Genomic DNA, 21109 nt, shown 5'->3' with positions numbered 1-21109 from the left:
CAAGCTGCACCCATTCTCTGGAATACTCCTCTCTTGACTATCAGCCTAATACCCAACCTCCAAAGTTTCAGGCAAGCCTATCTAGTTCGCTAACCAAAATGAAAGGTTAACTCTCCGTTTACGGATCCATCCTATGTGTTTCCTTACCTGTCAGAGCTCTGCAGAATGGTGTGTTATGTGGTGGCAAAAAAAAAAAACCTAGTGGACAAAATCTATCCCTGCATTTCTGCTCCCTGTTACTTGCCATTTCACTGGGAATAATTGGGCTTTAACCCCTTCCCGAACCTGACGTAACTCTACGTAATAGGATGCAGGTAGTTCCCCGCACCTTGTTACAGAGTTACATCATGGTGAATGCCCGGGCACAGAAGCTTTGAAAATGAATAATAATTTTTTTAAAAATTTGCCAAAATGTTTAAGTGCTAGACTTATAAAACCACTTAAAGTGACACCTTGGGCTTGGTCCTAAACCCCTAAAATGGCTAACAAATTGTTAAAGTAGTAAAAATAGAGGCTCACAACAATGTCAATTAATATTGTATCAACATGTATTAAGAAAGATCCAGCTAAACAAAAAATGCTGTGTAAATATAAGTGTCTCACTGTATGGACCTTGTGTGAGGTCATAACAGGAGGAGCATCACAGAATGCATCTACTACATCTGGTGAACACAACACTTTTTTCATAGAAATGGCTTCCAGTGAATAAAATGATTTACTTCAAAAGGGGTATTGCCACTTCAGCATTTTAATGTTATTGTTTGTATAATGAAATGTTACATATAGTATAGTATTCTAGATCTCGGCTTGCTGTCCTTGTATAGAAAGCTTCATTGTTTATTTCTAGTGGATAGAAATCTGACCATGGTCACTCACTTGTTTGACCATAGTCAGATACCTATCCAGTGGAAGAAATGATAGAAGCTTTCTATTGAAGTCAGCAGAAGTACAGAGATCTAGAAAACCATGAGGAATTGATACAAAAGTACCGTATTTTTCGGCCTATAAGGCGCACCAAAAATCCTTTGTCTCAGAAAACAAAGGTGCGCTTTATAGGCCAGTCCGCCTTATATATGAACTTCTACAGAAATGTACTACAGACAAGATGTACTGTATATTTACCAGTGTTTAATAGCTCCATCCCCAGAAATTTCCTGTACCTTCCCACACAGTATACAGGGTCCCTAGCTCCTGAAGTGCCCTGGCACCACAACTAACATTGTGCCCATCCTGCCCTCCCCTAGCACGGAGAGACCGGAGCTGCCATAGTGCCGACCACGAGGCAATCATCATCATCAGTAAACAATCCCCCATACCTGCCCTGTAATAGGGGAAAGAGAAGCAGCCACAGGGAACCGCACAGGAATAACACCCTGGCTGAGGAGGGAAGGAGAAGGGGCAGAGGGAGACCGCTTAACCCCTGCTGCATCACCCTGCATTAACCCCCAGCAGCCCATACCTCTGAGATCGGAGCTCTCTGACACTCTGAAGACAAGTTTCCTGGGAAGTGTAGCTGGCTTGAACTATGCACAGGTCTGCCACCTGCTGGTCATTTTTAGGTACTGCATTTGATGCTGCGCCTTATACTCCAGTGTGCCTAATATATGAACCTAGATGTCTTAGCAGGCATTTATTAGAGGTGCACCTTAAAGTCCAGTGCGCCTTATAGGCTGAAAAATACGGTATATTGGAAAAATATATAATTCTGCAACAATAACATTTATTTGTTATTTAAGAAAGAAAAATTAAAGAATAATAGACACTTTCTATTATCCTCATCATAGTCTAACAATTTTTTTAAAATATTTCCAATGCCTTTCTGTATTATTCCCAAGAGCAGTTTTATACCATCTATTGTAGAGGAGATGACTACCAAACTATTGTATCCTAGGACTTCATGTCAAATGATATTATCGTAGTGCCTCCATCAGGAGGAATTTCAACTTTTCTGTATCACATTTTGTCATTACAAAGACTTTATGTTTTCTCTCCAACATGCCTAATGTATCCAACACCATCATTCCTCGGGTCAAAGTGCCACTTAGTTCAACCCCAACTGCACAAGAAATAGAATCGGTGACAAATTTATCATCAATTGCTGCAGCCACAGCGTAGGAATCGCAAGTTATAAATCCTTTAGCCCATGCCTCTTTTTCCTCTGCACAGCTTTTGGTGTATTGTACAGAATGAGATGTTATTCTCCTCATGAACTCTGCCTTTTCTGTTTTCTGAGAGATCCAATCATGGTAAAAATCCTATAAAAACCAAAAAAATATTTAATACCCAAAGCTAATAATAACAAACATAAAATACATTAATACATTCCTAATAAAAAAACAGGTTATTCAGATAAGGTTATTCAGATACACCAGATGGATTCCTTTTACAAAGTAGATCAGGTGCAGCAAATCAGACATTTACATCTACACTGGCTGGATGCTGGAGTCCAAATAACTGAATTGGGGTATCATCCCTCTTAGCTTATTAACTCCTTCGTGACCGGTCATTATTTAGGTAAATTTTTGACATTCTGCTAAGCGCTTCTTTAACCCCTTCACGCTCTTCGACGGATATATCGGCCGCAGAGCTATGAAGGGTGTATGAAGAGGGCTCACGGGCCCCTCTTCATACAGAGATGAGCTTTGCTTCTTTGCTTTCATTGTAATGAATCATATGCAAAAACTCCATATGCTGCGATACAGTAGTATAGCAGTATATGGTAGGAACAGGTGTTAGAGGCGCCGGCGCGAGAAGCTCTATGTAATAGTACTGCAAATTGCAAGAACGCACCTCCCGCGATGCAGTACTATTACATCAAATGTCGGTAAGGGGTTAATATTCCATGGCGTATACTGGGGGGGAAAAAATGCAGTGAAAGCAACAAAAAAAGTTTATATGCATTTTAAAAAACAACATGTGGCTTGCCTGTGTTACTCACTCCTCAGATCTTAGCCCCCACCTTTGTGCTCCTGTACAGCTCCACCTCCTGCTCCTTTTCAAAGGTCACAGTCTGGTGAACTGACATCAGAGGGTGAGGGACAGAGCTGTACAGGAGCACAAAGATGGAGGCAGCCTGCAGCTCAGACAAGTCAAATGTTTTTTTGAACTGCATCCAAACCAAAGCCATCTCCCTAGGAGTACCCCAGGATTTTGTCAGGATGCAAGAGTAAGTTCTAACACACAAATATATTGTAATGCAAATGCTTAGAAAAGGCAGAGAGGCATTTTGCACTGCAGATGTCATGGGCTTTTACAATCTGTCTTTAGTGAAAATGAGGTCCCTGGTGACAGTCCCTGTGTGGCAAAGCCAGACCATCAGTAGCAGTGAAGTGAAGAGGTTTGACAAATATCCCATAAACGTTGCAGAAACAATGTGCAGCAGAAGCTGTATTTCCCGGCTTATTTGGGATCTGCGGTAAAAAGTGGAATGCCAAAATGGCAGTAATATACGCTTCAGAAACCAGGTGATGATTTCAGCTCGTCTCTGATGCCGGCAGAAATACCGCCTGGGTAAATCCCATAGTCATTACAATACATGGAAAGATACCCACAGGCTGGTACTAAACAGCAGAGGGGAATGCGTGCAAATCAATGTAGGACATTCAGGTCACTGGTCATTGCTGCAAGGTACAACTTACCCAAGGAAGGTCATTTCTACAAGTGAATTCCCATGTTGCAATGTGAGTTGGACAATCAAAGCTGTTTAATACAACGTAAGCTGCTTCTGGATCACAAGCAAAATTAAACTCTCCGCAGACAGTGATGTTGCCTCTTGCTGAATTTAGAAGGACAAAAAAAAAAAAAAAAAAAAAATTACTACACATACTGTATATACTATACAGAGACTTATTGTCACAGTCACAAACCTCCAGCAGCCACATCCAGGTGTTAGATGGCAGCTAAAAATAAGATAAAATGACTTGAAAACACACAAATAGGGGAATGGTGGATTCTTTACAAAAGATATTTAATTGGCAGGTGCATTGCCTAACTTCTCAGTCCTGCAGAGCTTGAAGGGGTATTCTCGCCTGGGCATTCACATTCAGTTTGATAAATCAGCTATATATAAACATTTATTCAATTAGATGTTATTAAAAAAAATATTCCTGTGTGAAGATAATTTCTCATAAATGTAGTGATATGGTCCCTTAGAAACAAGACTGTGTCCGTGGATACGGCCACCTCTGCTGGAGGGATTGCACAAAGAAACAACAAGTTTTAGTAGATGAAATGTCCGGGAGTTACTGCAGGTCCCAAAGCCGTCCCGTGGTAATCATTGCTGAATCTAGGTGGTCAGGCAGGACTCAATAGCGCATGTTTGGCCACTGCTGCCAAAACGTCAGGTGGTCGTATCCAAGGAGGCTATCTAAGAGACAACATGGCTAAATTTATGAGAAATTACCTTCACAAAGGAACATTTTTTTTTAATAAAATCCAATGGAAGAAATGTTTAAATATGGCAAATGAATTTAATTAAATGTGAATGCCCAGATGGGAATACCCTTTTAAGCATGAATCAAGTTGGATGAAACAACACACAACTATGCCACATAATAAGGCTGGGTTCACACTACATTCTTACCATACGCTACAAGGACACGCCAACATATGGCACAGGCATATCCCACTATATGCTTATGCATTGGGATACAGGCAGTCCCCGGGTTACATACAAGATAGGGTCTGTAGGTTTGTTCTTAAGTCGAATTTGTATGTAAGTCGGAACTGTATATTTTATCATTGTAATCCCAGCCAGAACTTTTTTTGGTCTCTGTGACAATTGGATTTTAAAAATGATGGGTTGTCATAAGAACCAGGATTAGCAATGAAGCTTAATTACAGACACCTGTAATAACTGTTATAGCTGTTTATTGTAGCCTAGGACTAAAGTACAATAAATTACCAATATCCAGTGGTCCGTTTGTAACTAGGGGTCGTCTGTAAGTCGAGTGTTCTTAAGTAGGGGACCGCCTGTACATCGTCCAGTGACTCCTCCTCTACCATGAATGTGGAAGGGAGGCATGAACAACAGCAGCAGCCAGTGATTGGCTGCTGTTAATGTATGGGGTGTTTCATCAGTCACTGTCCTTATATCTGCCAGCGAGGCTTCAATACGTTGCATCCACTCTTGTAATTTGTCCGCCAAGCCTATACGTCGCTCAGCAGTAGTGAGCAGGATGGAAAGACGACTGGTGAAATGGTGACAACTATGCCTCAGTCTGCCAGTTTATATGAATGGGTAAACCATAATCATAAAATTCTTGGTACCAAAGAGTACTTACATTCCATGTTACCGCCCATAATAAACAGATTTTTAATTTTCTGTGGAAATGTCGCATCCATGTTTACAGCCAAAGCAAGGTTGGTCAATGGACCAGTTGCAACTAGTGATACCTACAATAAAACGTAATCCAAAAAATGTTAAATAATTACGCATTATAAACACATTAGGTATCGCCATGTCTGAAAATGCCTACTGAAAAAACAATAATGGTTTTTCACGGCATTTAACCTTGTAACTGAAAATAGCGCCCAAAAGGCAAATGGTCCCTTTTTGCCATTTTGAAAAATATAAAAAAATTCAACAAAAAGTGAAAAAACGGTAGCAATGAAAAGACACAAAAAATGACACCTGCCACAGCTCTGTACACCAAAGTGTGATAAATTTATTAGCGCAAGAAGATGGCAAAATGAAGAGTTTTTTTGTACAGGAGGTTTTAATTTTTGTAAATGTATGAAAACATTATAAAACCGACATAAATTTTGCATCCCCGTGATCGGACCAACCCAAATAATAAACTAGACATATCATTTGGGGCGCACAGTGAAAGCCATAAAATCACACAAGAAAATGGAGCAAATGCGTTTTTTCATCATTTTCATTGCATTCAGAATTTTTTCCCGCTTCCCAGTAAACAGCATAGAATATTCAATACCATCACTATGAAGTGCAATTTGTAACACTTCAAAAAGAGGCTTATTTTTCGTCCCGGGGTTAAACGTCAGAAAAACATATATATTTTGATAGATTGAACATTTTGGGAAGCAGCAATACCCAGCAGCAGCAATACACATGTCCACCATTTTTACTCTTTATATCAGTTCACAGGAAAAGGGGGTGATTTGAATTTTTAGGGTTTTAATAACATTTTTGTTATGTGACGTACAGACACATTCCACGTCGGTAAGGGATTAAAAGAATATAAGGCAACAACATTATTAAATATGGAAACATCTGTAGTGGACAGTCAAGGAACCTTGTATACTGTGATAGGCTAGAAATTCTAGAAAGGACATTTCATACCCTGCTTGAGGAGGCTGGTAGTTTAATGGTGTAAGAGTCCCCTGCATGAACCTACCGTATTTTTGGGACTATAAGGTGCACTAAAAATCCTTTGATTTTCTCAGAAATCATAGGTGCGCTTTATAGTCCAGTGCGCCTTATATATGAACCGTACTGACAGACAACAGCTGCCATGCCAAGTGAATCCAAGTGTAGTGTAACCAATGGCATCACAACTCCCAGCATGAGATGAATCAGAGCTATGAGGAGGTAAATATATGAGTAGAGGCTGTGTTCACTACTCTTTTATTGAACACATTAGGCTGCTGTGGTGATGTTCCCCTGAGGCTGCATATGTGACCTTATTACCTAGAGCCTTATGACAGGAGTTGCATGTTGGGGGTATACCACCATGTCCCCAGTCAAAAAATTGTTGCCCCTGTACTTATGTGGGGCAAATTAGTCAATTCATTTGATTAATTCACCCTTAAGGGATTTCTGATTGATTTTTCAATAGAGACCCCCATGCTGCTATTCTGATATAGTATATTACTGAAACTGCAACACCGTGTGCAAAGCAGCATCAGCTTGTATATATTATACTGTGCAAAAGTTTTAGGTAGGTGTGGAAAAATACTGCAAAGTAAGGGCTCATACACACGACCGAGTGCAGCCCATTGAACCGGGCAGTATGGTGGCCAGATTCCACAGTGGACAAGAGATAGATGTATATGGATACATAATGCAAGGACATCCTGTCTGCAAGGATGCGTGCATTAGCCCCAGGAATGCTTTTCTAAAAAAGTAAATATGTTCTACTTGTGGTCTTTGCTTTCATGTACTTATTGAAAATACTGTCAAAAATATGGGGATTGGGACCCAAATAAGTGGAAAGAGGATGCAGTTTTTCCACTCAAAACCAGAAGTGAATCCAACAGGATTACAATTCTATGTGGATCTACTTTAACTGAAACAACTGCAACAATGTACCAGAAAATAAAGCGAGGGAAACCACCCCACACGAGTCGTAACGGTTACCAACAAAAGTAAAACCACTTGACATTCCCAGCACTCCTTCACATTTCTCTCAATTACAAGATCATTTTAAGAACCTACTGTACAAAAGTAAGATGCCATCATAACTTGGCCATTGCTTAGAATTGATTTCCCCTTTACTGCAGAGAAGATAGGACCAATTCATTAAAGAGGACCTGTCGCCCATAATTTCGGCACTAGGAGCTGCACCAGCATTATTAGCCAAACTGGCAGCCTAGATATTGGTACTTGTCTAATCCTGATGACCCCCTTACGGAAGGAAACTACCAGTGCTGTGAAGCTACTTACTAAAGAATTCACACATGTTAAAAAAAATAGCTGAAAACAGATAACTGGGGTTAGGAGATTAACCTACCTGACCAGGGTATTCATTAACAATTCTCATCATTGCAAGAACAGCATGTTCTTTCTGTAGAAGGTCAAGACCAGGGGCTGTAGAATCTGGTACATCACCCAATCCATCAACACCATGGTAACAACTGGCATGGAGCGACTTTCCCAGTAGCGGTCTACTAGCGCCTCTAAATACAGGAATCTGCAAGATAGATTTAATCTCATAACACGCAATATACAGGAAACTTCCTAAAAGAGGATGTCCCACAATGATCACATGTCTAGAATATAACTAATAAATGTCCTATTGCCACAGTCCCAGCACTGGGCTCTCATTTTTTTGTCAACTCACGGTGGATGGTAAGGCAGGGAGGATTCACGCCGCACCCTTTTATCACTTTGCAGGGGACAGGGGACTACACCACTTGCTGTCATCACTTACAGAATAGTGAAGACTTCATGTAAAGAGAAAAGAGGCGGCACTGGGATAGCAAGTCTCTCCACAGAGGCTTTGTTACCTAACCATTTCCATACCCAAAGTTGAATTTTAGCTTCAATAAAGCATATTTCCTTGGCCCATTCTAAAAATGAATCTCAAAACAAGGAACAAAAAGTTACCTGGAGCTTATTGCAGATTTTTAAGACACGTAGAACGTTTCTGCAGACATTTTCTAAAGTAGAGTTTCCATGGCAGCAGGTGATCCCCAGGATCTCCACATGTGGAGCCACCAATGCCACCATAAGCGCTTGAGCGTCATCTACTCCACAGTCCACATCCACAAGCAGTAATTTCCTGTCCATCTTATAAAATCTGGGAAAAATAAAATCAGTTCATTAAAAGTTGTAAATGGAACTTTATAGGTCAGAGCTTTTATCCTATATCTATCCTCTTCTACTCTAAGAGTTGCATACTATCTCTGCTTTTATATCAGTTAGATATGTCCACTTGGACGAAAAATGGACCATATTTTTTAGCTACTCTGAAAGGTCTCATAACATTGAGGTGCACTTTTCACGGCCGTCTGGGGGGGGGGGGGATGTATATGCGGCCGCATATACATCCCCTTAGATGGCAAATCTATATATGTTCTATACTTCCCTGTGTGCGCAGCCGAGCGCCGCTGTTCTCTATGGAGGGGTCACCTCCACCTCCTCTCCAGTGCACAGCGATATTCCCGCCTGGTTGCGGACAGGCAGGCATACGGCTGTGTAAACGTACCCTAACTCTTTATTTTCAGGCAATCCCAGTACATCAAAATCAAAGAGCAGCACCACCTTTCTGACTAGCGTGTCTGTTGCACGCCAAAAAAACACATCCATTTGCAGTCTGTGTGGTATTGTAGCCGTGTCTGCCTTTTTGACGTCCATATGGCATCTGCAAAATTGTATGGTTGTCTAAAACAAGATGGCAAAAAAGCTGGTATCATTTGATAGGGACAATGTTCTTTTGCAGACCCATCGACTTATATGAAAATCTGTCATCCACAGACAAGCAAACAAGAATGCACGTGCAAGTTATTTAACCCCTTAAGGACGCAGGGTTTTTCGGCCGATTTCTCGCTCTCCAACTTCAAAAATCCATAACTTTTTCATTTTTCCGTGTACAGAGCTGTGTGAGGGCTTATTTTGTGCGTAACAAATTTTACTTTCCCGTGATGTTATTTATTTTAGCATGCCGTGTACTGCGTAGCTGAAAAAAAATTCCAAATGTGGAAAAATTGAAAAAAAACGTCACGTGCGTCACGTTCTTGTGGGCTCAGTTTTTACGACTTTCACTCTTCGCTCCAAATAACATGCCTACTTTATTCTTTGGTTCGGTGCGATCGCGGTGATACCAAATTTATATAGGTTTTATTGTGTTTTAATACATTTTCAAAAATTAAACGAATGTGTACAAAAAAGAAAAAAAAATTTTTGCCATCTTCTGACGCTAATAACTTTTTCATACTTTGGCGCACGGAGATGTGTGAGGGGTCATTTTTTGCGAAATGAGGCGACGTTTTCATCGCTTCCATTTTGAGGTCTGTGCAATATTTTGATCATTTTTTATGTTATGTAAAAAGGTGTAAAAGTCGCATTTCGGACATTTGGGCGCCATTTCCCGCCTCGGAGGTCACTGCCGGCCGTAACCGTTTTTATATTTTGATAGATCGGGCATTTTGGGACGCGGCGATACCTAATATGTTTGTGATTTTTACTGTTTATTATGTTTTATATCCGTTCTAGGGAAAGGGGGTGATTTGAACTTTTAATATTTTATTAATTTTTTTTATTTTTGAAATTTTTTTTTTCTTTTTTTTTTCACTATCTTTTAGACCATCTAGGGTACATTAACCCTAGATGGTCAGATCGCTGCTACCATATACTGCAATACTTCTGTATTGCAATATATGGCATTTTTGCAGCACATTCATTACAATGAGCCACTGGCTCATTGTAACGAATCTGCAGCTGCCAGATAGCCTCGTGTCAAAAGAAGACACGAGGCTACCATGGCAACCGATCGCCGCCCCCCGATGACGTTCGGGGGCGTGGCGATCGAAAAAAAGATGGCGGCGCCCGCGCGCCGCTGTCTTTTAAATGCCGCCGGCGACTTTGCCGGCGGCAACGGGGGGGTTAATAGCTGCGATCGGTGCTAGCACCGACCGCGGTTATTAGCGGTGGGGGTTTTATGCATTTTGCAAAAACCCCCACCTTTGTATGAAGAGGACTCAGCCCGTGAGCCCTCTTCATACATCCCTTATACCTCTGCGCCGTAGAGCTACGGCGCAGAGCGTTAAGGGGTTAAAGGGCTATTCTCAACTGGGCATTGACATTTAATGTAATTCCGCTGCTCTATCTATATACACACACATACATATTTCTTCAATTGGACGTTATTTGTTAAATATCTAGGCACAAATAGTTATTGCCTATGAAACGTCCAGAAGTTAATGCATGTCCCACAGACGTCCTGTGGTAATGAACACTGAATTCAGGTGGCCGGATGCCTCATGGCGCATGTCTGGCCACTGCTGCCAGGGTATGGAGGTGGTCGTATCAAAGGACAACTCTGTTGTTTCTATGGGACAACATGGCTCCATTTATGGGAAATTATCTTTATAGTTATAGTGTCTATATAGTGTCTGCGCTGCTATTGTGTCACATGCTACCCTTTTGTGGTGCAGCTGCGCTGGCCTCCATGTGACACAAATTAGGGGGCGTGCTCGTCGGTCGGTCTGACTGATTCGGACCAAGCGCCGTATTTAACTTACAAATTGTGTCACACGCCCTATGTTAACCCCTTCCCGACGCGGGTCCGGGTGCAGGGAGAGGGCTCGCGGGCCGAGCCCTCTCCATAGCCGGTAAGTTTTGCTGCATATTGCAGCAGAGGCTTACCGGTAACACTCGCGATCAGTGCTAGCACCGATTGTGGGTGTTTTCACTGCGATCGCCGCCGCCAATGCTGCCGGAGGCTTTAAAAAGATTGCTCCCCGATGACGTCACGGGGAGCGGTGATCCGTTGCCATGACAGCTTCGTGTCTCACGGAGGCCCGAAGCTGTCTCGTTTTAACCCATTCATTACAATGTGCTATCAGCACATTGTAATGAATGAGGAGTAAAATCCCCATATACTGCCATATTGCAGTATGGCAGTATATGGTAGGATCGATCAGACAACCTAGGGTTAAAGTACCCTAAGGAGTCTGAAAAATAGTAAAAGTAAAAAAAAAGGTTAAAAAAAAAATTATAAAAAAAAAAAACTAAAAATTCAAATCACCCCCCTTTCCCTAGAACTGACATAAATATAAATAAACAGTAAAAATCATAAACACATCAGGTATCGCCGCGTCCAAAAATGCCCGATCTATGAAAATATAATAACGGTTTTTCACTGCGTTTAACCCCGTAACGGAAAATAGCGTCCAAAGTCAAAAATGACATTTTTTTGTCATTTTGGAAAATATAAAAAAATTAATGAAAAGTGATCAAAAGGTCGCACAGTCCTAAAAATAATAGCAATGAAAACGCCATCCAAAGTCGCAAAAAATTACACCACCCACAGCTCCGTACACCAAAGTATGAAAAAGTTATTGCCGCCAGAAGATGGCAAAATAAAAAAAAAACATTTTTTACAGGAGGTTTTAATTATAATTATTATAAAACCTATACAAATTTGGTATCCCCGTAATCGTAGCAACCCAAAGAATAAAATAGACATGTCATTTGGGGCACACAGTGAAAGCTGTAAAATCCAAGCCCACAAGAAAACGTCGCAGATGTGTTTTTTCACCATTTTCACTGCATTTGGAATTTTTTTCCCGTTTCCCAGTACGCGCCATGGAATATTTAATACCGTCACTACGAAGTGCAATTTGTTACGCAGAAAATAAGCCATCACAGAGCTCTTTATGCGGAAAAATTAAAAAGTTATAGATTTTTGAAGGTGGGAAGTGAAAAATGGAAGTGAAAAAACTAAAAAAGGCCAAGTCGTTAAGGGGCTAAAGATGGTGAACAAAAGATGGTGAACTCTGTTGGGTCAGTGCAGGGAAGCGACAAATTCATGATTTCTGTTGCACAATCTTAGTAAACGCTGCACCCAGTATTATACAGAGATAGCACTTTCAGTGCATTTCCTAGGTAGATGTGTCCCACTATATCTAACCTGATGCTCTGAGTCAGACTCTATAAGCAGCCTCTGATAAAGCTAGGATTGTGCTTTAAAACATGTTAATGTGAATAAGCCCCTAGTTCCCCTGTTTGTACCTGACTTCATGTAATATCTGATTTTCTGCATACAAATAGTTTCTGAGCGCTAAAGTTGGGGTTATAGTAGGTTACTATCACCAGGTAAGAACTGGAGAGGGGTTACCTATAGCTTACAATGTATATTAAAGAGAAATATAACTACACAGTCATGAGATACAGGACAGAAGCCTCTATACAGCTCTTGTGTAATGCAGCAGGAAGGGCCGTGCAAGCAGTAATGGAGGCGCTATTCTCCTTACTGTACATCGCCCGCACCTGCGGTCTCCATATACTTACCTTCAATGGAAGCGACCGCGCTTTCCCACACTCCTCTAGTGTCCCCGGCCCTATAATCCCGCCCACAGCCCTAAGTGAAAGCACTGCGCTGTCAATCAACAGCGACACGTGATCTTCAGCTAAGCTCCGCCCTACGGCTCACTGGCGGGAGTGAAGCCTCGCCTCTGGAAGAGTAGGCTGTAGTAATCCCAAAGCGTTGTGTACGGGCTGCGCTACTAGTAAAAAAGCTGATTACATCATGTGTGACATAAAATACTCAGAATTCTGAAGAAAAATAATAAGAAACCTTTAGAAAGAAAACATCAGAAATGGAAAGAACTGCCATTACAGCCTTGTAAAATCTGATATGTGTTTTGTTGTGTCGAACCAAACTGAACCTTGTGTTGGGCTGTCAGCAAGCAACTAAGGTCAGTCTGTGAAAAACAGACTGCTCACTGTCTGGATTTGGCAGGTGGACCACGTTGTAGAGGACGAGCATCAGTGATATACAGTGGGGCTTATTTACTAAGGGTCTGCGGCTGCACTTTTGTTGGATTTCCAAACGGTTTCAGGTTTTGAGTGGTTGTGACAGATACTTAATAGGGGATCGTGTTGCACACGATCGGCTTTTGGCGCAGCTTGCTTTCATGCGACAGAAATCAGGGAGCATGCCGTTGGACGATACGACTGATTCAGGCTGTGTGCGGGATTTAACTTTCTAATTGTGTCGCAGGCCCAAGCACTTATATACACCAGGAAGAAGAAGGTGAACTCCGTCAGACCTGAGCAGGGATGCGACACATGTAGGATATCAGGCGCACAATCTTAGTGAAGCGCAGCAGAGTGCATTATCAGGGGACAATGCACTTTCTGTGAACGGGTAAGTCGAACTGTAATGCCATATATATTACTAAAATGCTCCAGTCCTCTGCACTCTGGTCAATCTTTTAACTGGCCAGTGCACAGACACACCATAATGGTGTGCCACCAGCCAAACACAAGTTGCATGCTGTGGACACACGTTTCGTTCATAACGCAACTCTATTGCACAGGGGGTGGACTCGGCCTGATAGCATATGCGTTTCCAAAGAAACGCATTCCATTGGAGTTATCGATGGCATGTATTTCCCTGGTGATCGTGCCGAGATGCGAGAGTTGCATTATGAACACAATAATCGCGGAACGTGTGACTGCGGACTCAGTTTGGATCTCCACTGTGATCTACACAGCAAAATACGTATCAGATTTTACAATTATGTTATATTTGTTATATCCATTTCCCCATATCTGCTAGATATTTTGACAGAGCAGCCCGGCAGTCTTAGCCATCATAGACAAAAGCACAGTTTTTCCATCAATTATTATTTTTTGTTTTTTTGCACACTGTCACATTAATTTCAATGTGAACACAACTGATTTTCATGTATTCATGTGGAGGCTGCAGAAAACTCAGAGCAGGTCATTCTGATACAATGCCGGGAATGTTAAAAATATGAATGCCACATAGATGATACCAGGGTTGGACAGGTGTACCTAGGGCCCACCAGTGAAATTGATTCTGGGGGCCCACCCTACTGCTGCATAGAAATGTTATCTATATTACGTCAGTCAGGGTCAAAGAATTTCTAGGCATTGAGATAAGAAATGAATTCCTTTCTCCTATCCTTGCTGCAGCGCTTATGCTTTTTCAGGGAATTTTGTGTACAGTCACACGTCAATCTTCTACAGGTGCTATTAACTAGGGGTCCTGCCCCTGTTAATGCCTGAAAGTAAATTTCAATCAATCGCAAGCGTTTCCCTGGAAACACATGTGCGTTCGGGCCGAGGACCTCCCCCTGTGCGCTAGCGTCGCGTTATGAACGGACGCCTAGCGCTACGTGTTACCATGGCCTAAGGGCATCTTGGTAGATTTAACTCTTCTCGGCCGGCCCGCTGACTTTAGATGTCTCTGCAGTTTTCTGCAGCTCCCGCTTTAATCGCGGGAGCAGGACAAGGTCTCTGGGTGTCAGAGGCACCCGGAAGACCCTAGGGAGAAGGGAGATGCGGTTCATTAACGCTTCTCCCTTTTCCGCTCCACCGCGCATCACACTGAATAAGCGTGATGCATAGAGGAGCTGAGCCACCGGCTCCATAGACTTGGCGGTCGCAAGACCGCCGGGTCTAAAGGGGTTAACCAGAGCTGCTGGGCACTCCCCTGTAACGGAGGCTCTTATAGATGCCTTAGATCAGGGTCGGTCTGGCCCGCCGGGGAGCCGGTGAATCCCCCGGTGGGCCCCGACTCCTGTCACTATGGCATGGGCCTTTAATCGAGGCTGCTCCTCTACTACTAACAATAGTACTTGCATCATTCAGATGCAAGTACTATTGCTTACAGCGCGGCGCAGGACGTCCTGTGCGGCACTGCTGTGACACTTGCTAGCGCTTCCTGTGTCCCTCCCACAGAAGCAGCCAGAGAAGGAGCGAGGGGGAGGAGGCGCGGGAGCACCACATTCAAATCTGTGGCTGCTGCACAGAGGATGATGACAGCTCCATCCACTGCCATGACGTATCCCCTGCCTGACCTGGACCTGCTGCCGGATATCAGGTAAGTGTAATGTGTATATGTATGTGTCTTCCCTGTGTATGTGTTTTACATGTGATATATGTATATGTGTGTGTATATACAGGTATAACATGAAATAGGTTTATATATAGGTTTAACCCCTTAAGGACGCAGCCTGTTTGCAGGTTAAGGCTCGCAACTTTTTTTTGAAATTTGACCAGTGTCTCTTCCTGTGGTAATAACTTTTCAACGCTTTAAGATATCTCTGTGATTTTGAGACTGTTTTCTCGTGAGACATTGTAGTTTATGTTAGTAGTGTCATTTCGGTGATCCGTTCCTTTTTTGGGGGGTAAAAATTCAAAAATTTAGGAAAAATTTGAAAAAAATGACTATTTTCAAAGTTTCAAATGTTATACTTTTTAGACAAAAAGTGATACCACAAATTTTTTTTGATAGAAACCTTTTGCCATTGGTCTTCTTTTTATATCCATTATTTGTTTTAAGTTTCCATTTTTTTTTTATGGATGTGAGAAGGTTTGAAGTTTTAGTAGCAACTTCTCAGATTTTCTTGAAATTTGAAAAATGCGAACTTTTTGGTGATCAATTCAGTTTGGAAGTGCTCTATAAAGGCTTATGTACTATATACCTCCACAAGTAACACCATTTTATGAACCTAACATCTCAACCTATTCAAATCAGCATTTAAGAAGTCTGTTAACCCTTTAATTATTTTTCCGGAAGCATATGAAAATGGAGTGGAAATTTTGAAATTTCAATTTTGGATTTCAATCTTTCCAATTTAGCCCTAAAATGGATACATTCAGAAGGAATTTGAGGTAAATATATATTCCTAATTTCTTGCCCTGCTTCTTCCGAGTACGGCGATACCAGACATGTGGATGTCAGCTGCTGTTTCCCCGCACAGCGATGTCCAGAACAGAGTTAGCGATACTGGGAATTTGGAAAGCCAATTTGGCTGCAAATATTTTGTGGTGCCACAGTGTAATTGAAGAGCCCCTGAAGTAAAAGTACAATAGAAAACCCCCCAAAATGTCACCATTTCGGAAACTAGACCCCTCAAAGAATTTATCGGTGGTTGTGGTGAGCATTTTAACCCCCGACACGCTGGTCAAAATTTTATGCAAAGTAAATGGTGCAGAGTAAAAATTGCGTTTTTATCTCAAAAATGTCATTTTAGTGCCTCATATACTGTGCCCAACCCATGCCACTTTAGACAAACACCCCAAAAATCATTCTGCGGGTTGTCCCGAGTACAGCAATACCACACATGTGCCAATAATTTACAGACTGGGCACACAGAAGGGATGAGAACAGAAGGAGTGAAATTTTGATTTTCCATCTCCGTTTTCACACGTTTGGATTTGGAGTGCCATGTCATGTTGGCAGGGCCCGTGAGGTGCCAGTGCAATAGAAACCCCCAATAAATGATACTATTACGGAAACTAGACCCCTCAAAGAATTTATCGGTGGTTGTGGTGAGCATTTTAACCCCCGACACGCTGGTCAAAATTGAATGCAAAGTAAATGGTGCAGAGTAAAAATTGCGTTTTTATCTCAAAAATGTCATTTTAGTGCCTCATATACTGTGCCCAACCCATGCCACTTCAGACAAACACCCCAAAAATCATTCTGCGGGTTGTCCCGAGTACGGCAATACCACACATGTGCCAATAATTTACAGGCTGGGCACACGGCAGGGGTCAGGAAGAAAGAAGCACAATTTAGGTTTTCAAGCTTCGTTTTCACTAGATTGGTAATGGGGGGTACCCCCGAGGTACCAGTACAATAGAAAGCCCAAGTAGTGAACCCATTTTGGAAAGGGCACCCCTCAAAGAATGTATGTAGGCTTGTATGAGTATTTTAACCCCTAAGGTGCTGGCTCAAATGTAATACAAAGTGAGTAGTGCAGAGAAACAGTTGTATTGCAATTTATCAAATATGCCATTGAAGTGACAAAAGTATTTTGCCCAACTCATGCCACTGGGGAAAAACACATCAAAAATCATTCTGCGGGTTACCCCGGTTAGGGCAATACCCCATAGGAGGCAATAATCTGTAGGATGGTGACACGGCAGGGCTCAAAAGGGAATAACTTGTTGGAGCACAGACATTGTACTTTTTTTTTTCTTTTTGGCATCATGAAAGATTTGTAGATGCCAATAGGGGCCAGTACAGTAGAAACCCCTAAGAACTGACCCTATTTTGTAAACTACACCCCTCCATGAATTAATCTAGGGGTATAGTTAGCATTTTAACCCCACAGGTGGACCCCTGAAAAAGTGCAAAATGGATAGTGCATAGTAAAAAATATCTATTATGTCATTTTGTGCCCAGCTGCTGCCATGGGAGACAAACACCCTAAAAATCATGATGCATGTTTTCCCGGGTAAAGCATACGGGACAGTAATCTACAGGCTGGGCACATGGCAGGGCTTAGAAGGGAAGGTGCGGCATGATGTATAAGCTGTGCGTCAGGGTAACAACAGGGTACTCTAAAAATCCAGGGATGTATGATAAATTCGGAAGCAATCTTTCATACATAACCCTGGTTTTTCTGGGCATGTCTCACAGTGATGAATGGTGTCCTTCCGAATGCCATTTTTGGAGCACACCCTGCACCTCTTTTGTGACCTTCCCTTGCTGGCTGTTTGGGGAACTACTCCTGGAAAGTGCTGCCCTGGTACAATACGTGATGTGGCCTCACTTCCAGATGTGCTAGCACTCCCCCCTTCCTGGTCTCCAAAAAGAAAGTACTTTATTACCATCTCTTGAAATTCCAGGAAAGTTCCCCTCTGGCCGGCATATCGATGCAGCACATAAGCATTATACAATGCCATCTGCATGATGTGCACGGCCAGCTTCTTGTACCACACCCTCGACTTCCGCATGGCATTGTACGGCTGAAGCACCTGGTCAGACAAGTCCACCCCTCCCATGTATTTGTTATAATCTAAAATACAGTCTGGCTTGGGGGTTTCTGTACTGGCACCTCGTACTGGGACAGGGGTGGTGGTGTGCTCATGTATTGTGGTTAATACAAGGACCTCTCTCTTGTCCTTGTACTTAACACACAATACAGAGTCGCTGCATAGTGCCCTGCTTTCGTGCCTTTTAAGTTTTTGCCCAAGCAGCGACTTAGGGAGACCTCTCTGATTTCTGCGTACAGTGCCGCATGCCGCAGTATTTCTGGAAGTGAGGCACTTGAACAGGGTGGTGCTGGTGTAGAAATTGTCCAGGTAGAGGTGGTAGCCCTGGTCCAGCAGTGGGTGCACTAAATCCCACACTATCTTCCCTGTAACACCCAGGAAGGGGGGGCATTCTGGGGGCACTATAGTGGAGTCCTTCCCTTCATATACCCTGAACTTGTATGTGTACCCTGATGAACTTTCGCACAGCTTATACATTTTCACACCATATCTTGCCCTCTTATTGGGCAGGTACTGGCGGAATTGAAGTCTCCCTTTGAATTGTACCAGGGACTCGTCTATGCTCACATGTTTGGCGGGAGTATATGCCTGGGCAAACTTGGCACTAAAATGATCTAATATGGGCCTGACCTTAAATAACCGATCATAACTGGGGTCACCTCTGGGTGGGCACTGTGTGTTGTCAGTGTAGTGCAAAAACTTATGGATGGCTTCAAAGCGCATCCTGCTCATTGCCATGCGGAACATGGGGGTGTGGTACAGTATATCTGTGCTCCAGTAGTCCCTGATTGAAGGCTTCTTTACTATCCCCATAAGGAGTATTATGCCCCAATACTTGTACATCTCTGCTGCAGTGACAGGGGTCCACCTGTAGGGTTGTGCATAAAAGGACGTGGGGTTTTGGGCAATATGTTGTGCAGCGTAGAGATTTGTCTGAAATATAATAATATTTAGCAGCTCCTCATCGAAAAAAAACTTAAAAAAGTCTACAGCTCTGAGCCCTGTCGTGTCAAAGTTAATGCCAGGATGGCCCAAAAAGTCAGGGACCTGAGGGGTATAATTATCTGGGGCTACCCATGTGGGGTCAGTGGAAGCCCCAGACGCTTCTCCTGCAGAAGTCCCAGGCGCCTCTCCTGCAGAAGTCCCAGGCGCCTCTCCTGCAGAAGTCCCAGGCGCCTCTCCTGCAGAAGTCCCAGGCGCCTCTCCTGCAGAAGTCCCAGGCGCCTCTCCTGCAGAAGTCCCAGGCGCCTCTCCTGCAGAAGTCCCAGGCGCCTCTCCTGCAGAAGTCCCAGGCGCCTCTCCTGCAGAAGTCCCAGGCGCCTCTCCTGCAGAAGTCCCAGGCGCCTCTCCTGCAGAAGTCCCAGGCGCCTCTCCTGCAGAAGTCCCTGGAACCCTACAGCGCCTTCTTGGGGGTCTTTCCAGGTCACTGGAAGATGAGCAGGAGGATGATGATTGGTAAAAGGGACCATCATCCCCACTAGCTGACTCGGTGTCAGAGGCAAGCATGTTATATGCCTCCAACACGGTGTACGTCTTCTGAGACATTGCACACAAAAAAAAATAGAGAACAAGAAAAATTAGATAATGTGCACCAAACTACACGGATAAACCGTCTAGCAGGCACACAAAAAAAAAAATATAATGCACACCAAACTACACGGACAAGCCGCACAGATGGCACACACAAAAAATAATGTGCACTAAACTACACGGACAAGCCGCACAGATAGCACACAAAAAAAAAGGTAATGCGCACCAAACTACACGGACAAGCCGCACAGATAGCACACAAAAAAAAATAATGCGCACTAAACTACACGGACAAGCCGCACAGATAGCACACAAAAAAAAATAATGCGCACTAAACTACACGGACAAGCCGCACAGATAGCACACAAAAAAAAATAATGCGCACTAAACTACACGGACAAGCCGCACAGATGGCACACACAAAAAATAGCTAAGTACGGGTACACCTACGGCGTTCTGGAAAAAAAATATTACCAGGCACCGAAAAAAACCTATGTGCACCGCGCAAAAAGGCGCTACAAATGCACCTAGCTTGCCCTAAGACAAACTAACTACCGCTAAGATTGCTAAAGATTCTGTGCAGCGCTATTCACACGGCGCACTGAAAAGTGCGTCCAGTGCAGAACAACGCTAACACAGCGCACTGAAAAGTGCGTTTGGGTTCAGAAGGGACAGACAGGGAAAAACGGAAGACACGTGGGATCACACAAGGCGATCACACAGGGAACACACAGGACACAGGAAAAAACAGATAGGGATGGGAATTTGTAGGGAACAATAGGGATCAGATAAGGATCAGAACACTATTTATAGTGTAAAAGTGTATTTTGGTGCACACAGTAACGCTCTTTCCTCTCTCCAGCGATACCAAACCAAAATGGTGCCGCTGGAGGAAGAGGAAAGTGCTAACAGCACATTTTTTAGCCTAAAATCGCTGTAATTGGCCAGTCAGGTTTGACTGGCCAATCACGGCGATCGGCGGGCGGGACCGATTTGATTGGTCGGGTGACGGAGACAGGAACTCCTCCTACCTCTGTCACCCAAATTTCAGCCCGATGTCACCACGTCTCGCGACGTGGTGACAATTCTAAAATAGTATGCGCTCGCGCAGTAGCTGTACTACGCGGAGCGCCAATAATGGGAAGCTGCGCAGTACAGCTACGGCGCGGAGCGCTAAGGGGTTAATATGTAATGTGTGTGTGTGTGTGTGTGTGTGTGTGTGTGTATATAGTGATTGCTGGGGGAGCTGCATATAGTGATTGCTGGGGGAGCTGCATATAGTGATTGCTGGGGGAGCTGCATATAGTGATTGCTGGGGGAGCTGCATATAGTGATTGCTGGGGGAGCTGCATATAGTGATTGCTGGGGGAGCTGCATATAGTGATTGCTGGGGGAGCTGCATATAGTGATTGC

The 21109-nt window shown here is 43.2% G+C and overlaps 1 protein-coding gene and 1 long non-coding RNA gene across 3 annotated transcripts in view; one reads left to right on the top strand and one right to left on the bottom strand.

The window, feature by feature from the left end:
* Positions 1-526: 526 nt before the first annotated feature.
* LOC140118103 (nucleoside hydrolase-like) lies at positions 527-12845 on the bottom strand. The gene is made up of 6 exons (XM_072135551.1): positions 12698-12845; positions 8291-8483; positions 7695-7874; positions 5283-5394; positions 3639-3775; positions 527-2255 (listed from the first exon to the last, which is right to left on the bottom strand). Exons 2-6 carry the CDS (start codon positions 8471-8473, stop codon positions 1911-1913), a joined length of 957 nt encoding a protein of 318 aa, XP_071991652.1. The 5' UTR covers positions 8474-8483; positions 12698-12845; the 3' UTR covers positions 527-1910.
* LOC140118105 (uncharacterized) overlaps positions 12834-21109 on the top strand; it is a 46919-nt gene continuing 38643 nt past the window's right edge. Inside the window, exons 1-3 of one of the 2 annotated variants that reach the window (XR_011853138.1) lie at positions 12834-13104; positions 13410-13556; positions 15119-15260. This is a non-coding gene — a long non-coding RNA (uncharacterized lncRNA). Of the gene's footprint in view, positions 13557-15118; positions 15261-21109 lie in introns of both variants that reach the window. The other variant, XR_011853137.1, reaches the window with a different exon arrangement.

This window comes from Engystomops pustulosus, chromosome 2 (genome assembly GCF_040894005.1).
Source record: "Engystomops pustulosus chromosome 2, aEngPut4.maternal, whole genome shotgun sequence".
Taxonomy (NCBI): Eukaryota; Metazoa; Chordata; class Amphibia; order Anura; family Leptodactylidae; genus Engystomops; species Engystomops pustulosus.
Note: the sequence above shows the minus strand (reverse complement) of the source record. Positions and strands in the feature narration are given on the sequence as shown.